Source organism: Terrapene carolina, unplaced genomic scaffold (genome assembly GCF_002925995.2).
Source record: "Terrapene carolina triunguis isolate 2854851 unplaced genomic scaffold, T_m_triunguis-2.0 Scaffold111, whole genome shotgun sequence".
NCBI classification, from domain to species: Eukaryota; Metazoa; Chordata; order Testudines; family Emydidae; genus Terrapene; species Terrapene triunguis.
The window spans coordinates 16,483,871-16,492,702 of NW_020664462.1; the positions used below are offsets into that span (position 1 = coordinate 16,483,871).

The window sequence follows — 8,832 nt, forward strand, 5'->3', positions numbered from 1 at the left end:
CTTTTAACAGAGTGTATGAATCAACATTATTACCTGTGTTTGTGGTAATCTCTAATGGGAGAGGTGACATCAATGATCTCTGGCAAGCTCTGTGAAGAGTGGTTTGTAGGAAGTCAGGGAAAGGCACATGCACGGGGGAAGATGCTCATATGTGAGGCGATCACAGTGTTGGTTTTTTAGAATGTTCATGGTAGAAAACCCAGATTCACAGACGTACGTTGATCCGAACATCGTTAAAAGATAGATAGCTTGATTCTGGCTATTCTGAAACTGGTCAGCATATTTAGTCCAAAAATCACAAAGTCCCACTTCTCTGAATTTTGCCTTCAAGTTGTCTGACCTCTGGAGCTTGAAAGGCACCTTCATCAACTGAATCAAGAACGTTCTTTGCTTCAGAAGGGCAAGGTCCATCGGCAGAGGCAACAAATGGATCACGAACGAATAAAAGCAAATCCTTTAGAATTTTAAAATTCTCAAATTGCTTTTTAAAATTTTTTATCAGATTTTTTTAGAAATTCTTGCATCATTTTCATTGACGTTTCATCTATGTGGGTAAATGCAACATCTTTCCTGTTAAGTCTGTCCAAAAGATTACAAAATTCCTCTGAAAGGCACACACTTTTTCAAACAGATTCCCGACACTGCTTGCATGGTCTTGGAGCTGCAAGTCGAAGAAATTCAAGTGACTAGTAATTTTGCACAGAAAAGCTACCTGTGACATAGAGGGGACATCATTCATAAATTCCTGGAACTCGCAAGCCTTGTTGGTCTTGCAGTTTGAAAGAAAGTCTTATTTCTTTTTGAAGCGCACAAAACTTCTCTAACACCTGCCCCCAACTTAACCAGCCAATGTCGTCGTGCTGCAACTGGTCACTCTATTCGGCTGGAATGTCTTGTAAAAGAGCTTTAAAAAGACGATGTTGCAAGCTAGAAGTTGAGCGTGTGTAGTTCACTAATCTCATCACAGTACCCATTTTTTTTTTCAAGTCCCCGGACAACTTACTACACAGGACAATCTCGTGAATGATGCAGTGAAGTGTATCACTACCAAATGTGAAGCAAAGCCCTTCTCTTTCCCTGTCATGGAGGGATCTCCATCTGTAACAAGCAAGTTTACTTTCTACAGGTTTAAACCATTTTTTTCAAAAAAGCCTTTTATCTTTTCAAAAATGATCTCTCCTGTGGTGTAGGTTTCTAATGGTATTAAGCACAAAAATTCTTCCTTGAAAATTTCACTTTCATAAAATCTAACAAACAGCGATAGTTGGGCAGCGTCACTTAAATTGCTTGATTTGTCCACTGCAAGAGAGATGTATTTGGTGTTTTTTAAATTGGAAAGCAGTGCTAACAAACAGTCCTCGTAAATTACCTCCAGTCTTCCCACTGCCCTGGAATCAGACAGTGAAACTTGCTTCACACAGTTCACGTCATCTTTATTTTTATCTCCGGCAGAAAGCTCCTCCAGCATTTCCATCGTGCACTCCTTCACAAGCTCGGCATGCAGGGAAGGCTTTTTCTTTTTCGTTAGTACCAACATTATCCAAAGAGAAGCAGCTGTTGTTTTTTCCTGTACAGTTGCTGGTGTTGTGAGAATGACATTTGAAGTGTGATATGAAGACTTCAGATTTTCAATTTTGTCACATCTTGCAACACTGCCAGGGAGATAGGCTGAATTGAATTTACTGTGCTTTGATTTAAAGTGGCAGGCACTTCATGTTGATGACCTTACAGACCGATACAGTGGTGTGGCACATTAGACACAAAGGTCTTGTGTTTAAATGAGGTGGCATAATAAAAAGAAAATCTGCTGTCCAGTTTGGGTTAAAAGCTCAATTTTCGCTGTTGACCTGGTGACATTTACTCCCATTCACATGCACTTTTGGCTCTATTTCCATCACTGATGAAAAAATGGGCATTGTCCTAGCTCAACTGCAGCTGATGCGATTGCGAGAACTTAAGATCCAGTAAGAAGTGCTTAATTTGTGCTGGGGCTGAATCCCAGCACCATTAGGCTTGGAAGTTCATATCCCCGGCTCCTCTGGGCTCCTGGCCAGTAGCTGCTGCTCTCCAGCCACCCAGCTCTGAAGACAGTAAAGGTGGCAGTACCATACCATGTCACCCAGACTTCTGCCCTGCTGCTGATGACAGCACTACCTTCAGGGCTCGGTGCCCGGCCAGCAGCTGCCGCTCTCCAGCCTTCCTGTCAGTGCTTAATTTGTGCCAGGGTTGCCCCCACAACTCTTTCATTACAAATTAAGCACTGCCAGTAAGTTATTTACTAAGGAAATCATAGGCAAATGATAGGTAGTGCATCACTGTTCATGAACTTAATTATAAACATTTTTAAGGTGAACTGGTGGGCCACACCGGAAGCCTTGGTGGGCCACATTTGGCCCGTGGGCCACCTATTGGGTATCACTGCTTTAAACTATCTATGCACTCGCCATATTCTGGTATTCTGGGCCCTGCCTGACCACCAGCAAAAGTTGAAGCAGCCTCAGGGCTGCTCTAATTTATGCTAATTTCTGATGGCCACCTATAGGTTTCTCCTGGAAATAATTTTCTAAGGTCTGTGCCAATTTGATATTCATTGAAAGCCAGGGTAGAGCCAGGCATAATGCAGACTGTGCAGCATAGTTCTGCCCGTGTACCGTAGAAAAACTTTCCTAAAGAATCAATCCTGGCTTAATTTCTGAACAGAGACCATGAATCATTCTGGGTAAGGGCCTACTGCTGCCACTGAAGTCAGTGAGCTTTAACATTGACTTTACTAGGAGCAGAAGCAGGTTTTATATAAAACATGGAACAAGTTAATTAAATTCTAAAACCTAGTCTTTGACAGTAATTCAGATAAAGCAAATTAAGACTCCAATAACTTTTTTTTACAATAAATGTAACTTCAGAGACTTAGCTCACTAAAACACTCAGGGCAGTATATGCACTCATAACCGGATTAAAATAAAATCTCATTAGTCCAATACATATTGTGCATCTCATTCAAAAAAGATTCACAATTTTGTCATTTAGAACTATATGGAAATCATGCAAAATGCAAATACTGAAGGGGAGAAGGGTTTGGATTTAAAAAAAAATTTAAGGTCAATGCACATATTTGCATGTGATGGAATTTGAAAGATCTTTTCTTAATGAAAGGACACCATGGAAGTACAGGAATAGCTTCACTAATATGCACTGTACTAGACAATCTCTGTCTCTCTCTCACACACACACACACACTCTCTCAACCCCCTCTCCCCCACTTCTCAGAAAGTTTTACAAGGAGATGCTTTAAAGGGGCCTCACAGTACAATTTAAAAAAATTACGCTATTGTTCATATTCCAGTGTTCTCATATCATAATTAAACCTAAACTGCAGTTGACAAATTAAATGAACAAACATATTTTATGGTTGTATCACCCTTGGTTTTTGCTATAGTGCAAAATGCAGTCAACCATAGTGGGTCTCCCAGTCAGTGTGAATTAACAGGTTTCCACTTTTCTTGCTTAAAAGGAAAAACAAACTAAAAAAATATCAAATCAAACTTCTGCACAAGACAGAAATTACCTATCCCCACTCTTATAAAGCTTCCCATCATTTTCCTTTTTTGGGTAGCTCTAAAGTTTTTCTGTGTTTCAAAGCATTCACTTTAGCTAGAAACAATAGATTATGGAGAGATCATAGTTAAGAGTTTCATTATAAAGCTGATTTTAACATCCACACACCTCGGTAACTAATTTTGGAAGTTTAATTGACATGGAGGCTATGTCTGCCACTAATTCTGAAGTACACTAATGACAGTCAAAGTTTAAAAATCATGTCTTAAAATGTTAGCTAAGATTGGGATTTTATAACAAGTTATTCAGCTGGGTGCCTAACATTGAAGGTCTAATACTTACATCCTATCTTATGAATGCAATCCAATTTCAAGTCAGTATTTGCAGGGAAGTACATCTACCCCCATTCTCAAACCCCAGGCATTTAGCTGGGTCCAGCACAGGGTTATAGGTCTCCCACCATGTAACTAATAACTCGAGGTAGATCCTGTTCTGCCTACCCCTTAGGCGCCAGCTACATTTCGTCTCATCCCACAGGGAATAGAGGTTACCAATGCAGGACCTCAGTCCCTGAAGACTTCAGTTCTCCCCTTCTCCTCTAGGCACAAAGTCCAGCAGTGAAATCCCAGGTCTCATTTACCTCTGGAAGCCGGCCCTTTTTATCCACACCAGCTGTAAGTTGCAATGAACTAGACAGTCTTATCTTTCCTAATATTAAATTGTCAAGTTGTACTGTGTACAACCCAACTGTGCCTCCACAATGCTACAACAGAGGCAAAAAACCTTGGCCATTGGAAAAATTTCTTCCTGAACCCAAAAGAGGCAATCAGTCAGACCCATAGCATCCTGAAAACGTATCTCCTGCACTGCAACTTTGAAAAGCCCCGGAAGAATTTAAATAGATGTGGGAAGAAGGAACCCTTGATCCCAGCCAATGGGGGAGGGGGCAGAGAAGAGCCCCTACTCCTGCCTTGCCAAGCATGCACTCTTGCACCCCACCTCTTTAGGCACGGTCTCTCATCCATGCCAATATGACCAACAATCCCTCCTGCTGCTGTTGGGGGTAGCATTACGCACTAAAAATAATTCACCACTACTGTTTGATGCACATACTTTGGTTAGATGCCTTTAATAGTGTTAACAAAACATAGCACATGCACTTTTTAAAAAAGATTGTCACCTTTTAAAATGAAGAAAGGTGAATGTGTTCTTGCGGGCTAAGAACTGTACTTTCAAACTAACCTTGTCTTCATGTATGAGTTAAAGCCTTTAAGAGTATAAAGTAGAGACCTTTGGACAGTTAATACAAAAAAGGCAGATGTTTGTACTGTGTCCATCTTAAGTAACAATGCATGATTTTTGGACAGAGTAGTAGCATGCACTGTTTGGCCAAGGATAAAGTATTGTTTTGATAAATAAAGTTTATTTTAAAAGAATGTGTTTTCTTGATTTTTTTAGCAACTTATGAATAATTTTGAAAATTCTGTGCTGGTAGCTGTTAAACAGAATTCTGTTCTAACTGGAGGCTATTTTTTCCCCTTGTTCTTTAGTTTCAGGAGATCAGCAATCGGTTATTGAGTTCTTACGACACAAACATAGATGAGTTTTTTTCTGAAATTGATTCTTCTATTGCTGCAAGTCGAAATGTGCTTCAACAGTTGGAGGAAAAGTTTGCCCCGTTAATAAGCGAAACAGAATGGGAGAAAATACAGATGCAGGTTGGTTTCGGAGCCAGTTGAATGATGATCTCAATTCATTTTGCAACTATAGTCATTGTCAAAGCAGGAAAGTTTTTTCCAGCATATCCTCCATCCAAAAAATTCCCTGGTATCATTTGTCAATCTACACCAGTAGTTCTCAAACTTTTGTACTGGTGACCCCTTTCACATAGCAAGCCTCTGAGTGCGACCCCCCCCCTTATAAATTAAAAACACTTTTTAATATATTTAACACCATTAGATACGCTGGATGCAAAGCGGTGTTTGGGGTGGAGGCGGACAGCTCGCGACCCCCCATGTAATAACCTCACGACCCCCTGAGGGGTCCCAACCCCCAGTTTGAGAACCCCTAATCTACACGCTAAAACAATGTCTGCAAACTTTTTTTTTAAGACAGTATAGTACATTGAAGTTAAACATTTTGCTACAATAACTATTCTTTGGTTTAGGATTACAAATAATTCCTCCTGTGTTCGATAAGAAGGAAAGTAACATTAAAGATATTTCAGAATTATTCTGATGTGACGAGATACAGAACAGGTTTCAGTAGATTAAATATTGAAGGACATACCACCAATTGTTACAAAATGCACTTTGAACCTTCTGGTTGTATAGGGTACTGCTGCTATGCATGCCTTCCAATGTTTAGTTATCAGTCTACAATAACTAATATTTTCTTATTTTCCCCTCAGGCATTTCGGCAAGAGATATTTGACTGCCCTATTTGCATTATGCCACTCTGTCATATCACTCATCCTCCAAATGTCTGTTCTGAAAACAGCAATAATCGGTATTCACGCCAGACTGTTCTGCTCTCTTGTTCACATATGTTTCATCAGACTTGTCTTCAAGCATTTGAAGAGTTTTCCTTGGGAGAAAGACTTGTTTGTCCCTTATGTCGCTCTTGTTATCAAAAGAAAATTCTTGAATGTTGATATAAACATGTAAACAGTCCAGAATGAGCTGCATAATAGAATTTTTAATTGGTTTAATGATAGACAACCTCACAGATTAGATCCTTGTAAGGTCCAATGTGAGAAAAAACACTTTTCTGTGGATGCTGATGCTCATATTATAAAAATAAAAGTTAAATGGGCATTGTGCTACCATTTCTCTGACTTGTTGCTTTTCCTTGCTCTCCACATTCTTACCTGTCTTCTACTCTCTTTGCTTTCCCTTATGTTCTGTTTTCCTTCCCTGGTCTTCTCCTTTCTTTAACCTCCTCCCTCTCAGAGACATACTACCCTTTCCATCTCCTTCACATCCCAGGATCCCTTTTTCTTTTCCCTTTCCCTGAGAACTCTTCCCTTTGACTCCTTTCTTCATTCAGTGGATTCCATCTACATACTCCCAGTGGAGTTACTCATGTTGAACACAAGGAAAAGACAGATTCCCTTGATAGCAGCTCCCAGGCAGTTGCAAATGCCACTGATGAGTGTGGAAGGAGATGCATTACTTCAGCTCCTTTTAGCAGCTGAATGCAGCTGGGCTGGCTCCTGTCTTTTAATGGCTGGAAGCCACATTACAAGCTCTACTATAGGCAAATGGAAAGTAGTGCAAAATAGCCCTACTGCAAATGTGGCTGAGTGGTCCCCATAAAGGAACAAAATGGTTCAGGAACTTGTCATGACAGTGGGACCAACTAATATTGTCTAGGTTTAGAAGAGACCAAAATGCATTTAAAACCTTTCAGTTGTGGACTGTTACTCTTGAACTTTGAGTTAAGGCCTAAAATCCCTTGATCAATGTCATGCACCCAGGAGAGCCTGAAAGCTAAACTTTTGTTAAAATGTTTCAGATGCTTTAGGAAACTGACTCACAATGCCGAAAATGCTTGTAGACTGCCCATATTTAAATTAGAATTGTTTCGTGTCAAAGGTTACCAAAAACTACTATTCATAGCCTGTGTATTTTTCCATTAACTAAAAACTAAAATTAGGATACAGGCATGTAAAAGGCACGGGTTTGCTTTTTGATGGTTTTGCTATATGTTTGTCCTTTGCTTTATTTGTGCTCCATGTTTTGGTCCAAAGGGTGTAACGCCTACTAAACCTATCAGGATCTCTGCTACTCCCCTATGATACTCTGAACTTCAACAAATGGCTTGTGTTAGATGCTCTCAAGCTCTTTACACACATTAAGCCACCCTCCTGCAGTGAGGTAGCCTACATATATTGTAGAGGAGTAAATTGTGAGGCATGGAGAAACATCTTACAAAGACTCAAAAGTCCATTGTTTATTTTTAATACAAATGTTGACCCAAAAAAAGCACATTGTAAATCAATCACAGTTTGACTTTATTGAAAACAGAGTTTAAAAAAATCTTGCTAAAAACACACAAATTGTGACATTTCAAATAAAGCAAAAAGATACCAAATCTACTCCTTTTCACTATTGCATTGTGAAATTCAAACCATCTAAAAAGGCAGTTTTCATATAGTTTTGTAACACTGCAAGGTAACCACAATTGAAAATGTTATAAAGCACACGTTTTCAGATGACCTAAATTAAATTTACCTCCAGGATTGGGTGGGGAGGATGCGTCTGCTACAGATTGGTAACAATTACTTTAGTGCTAAAAACATTTTTCAGCCATATTTTGCTTTCAAGATATGAGAATGCCCACATACAAAAGTTTTTAGTTTTCTGCAAAGACAGACCTAAATTGGTAATATTGGAATGAAAGAGCCTGAACCTGCCTGAGGAAAAATGCCCACTAATTAGCTGAACCTGTACTAGCTGAATCTGCCATTGCACTACCATCAGTGCGTATATGGTCTCTAATGCAGAAAAGGTGGTATTTTTATGACCATGGCATCTAACCCTCCTCAGAACATGTCTAGACAACAAAGTTATAAGAATGCTGGTGGCAGTCTGAGCCTTGGGTATCCTCCCACTCATGGTAGTGCAACTGGGTTTTTGCTTTTTAAAAAAGCTTAGCATAGACAAGCCCATTGAGTTCAATGGGTGTTTTGCCTGAGTTGGGAATGCAGGATTAGGCTCCAAATCATTATTGCATATAGATAGAGGAACCTAAACACACTGTATTTTTAGTTTGTGTATATGTATTGCTGTTATGAGGTCTCATAACAAAGTTTCAATTTTGATCAGATACAACTTTTAGATCGCTCTGGTCCAAATATGTTGGGCTGAGATCATCAGCGTTTACTGATATTACATTTGTTAAAGGATTTCTCTTTTATTACCCTTCAGCCATTTTGCCCAGCTGGAATCAACCTGTAGTATAGTTGAAACAATCAAAGACATTTTTGGTCTCAAATTTAAAGCTAACAAATATAAATCTGAATTATTAATCAAAGTGGCTAATAAAGTGGCTATTAGGAAAAGTCCATGAATGAACAATGAATTAGGCAAGCAAAGGCTGTACAGAATTTAAGATCCTATTTCACCTTTCCTATTTTTAATTAAAAAAACAACTTTGCTACTAAAACATGCAGCTATTCTTACAATTCATAGATTACTGTAATTGAAACCAAAGCCACTGTTCTCTTGTAAAATGTCTTGCAACCATACGTAGATGGTTATTTTTTGACATTTT

At 39.2% G+C, this 8,832-nt stretch overlaps 1 protein-coding gene across 2 annotated transcripts in view; it reads left to right on the forward strand.

Moving 5' to 3' along the window:
• Nucleotides 1–6,545, forward strand: part of RNF32 (ring finger protein 32) — a 50,604-nt gene extending 44,059 nt beyond the window's left edge. For both annotated transcript variants that reach the window (XM_026652158.2, XM_026652159.2), the window contains exons 8-9: nt 5,106–5,273; nt 5,966–6,545. In XM_026652158.2, the coding sequence (XP_026507943.1) occupies nt 5,106–5,273; nt 5,966–6,208 (411 nt within the window). In that variant the 3' untranslated portion in view covers nt 6,209–6,545. The remainder of the gene's footprint in view (nt 1–5,105; nt 5,274–5,965) is intronic.
• The last annotated feature ends 2,287 nt before the right edge of the window (nt 6,546–8,832 follow it).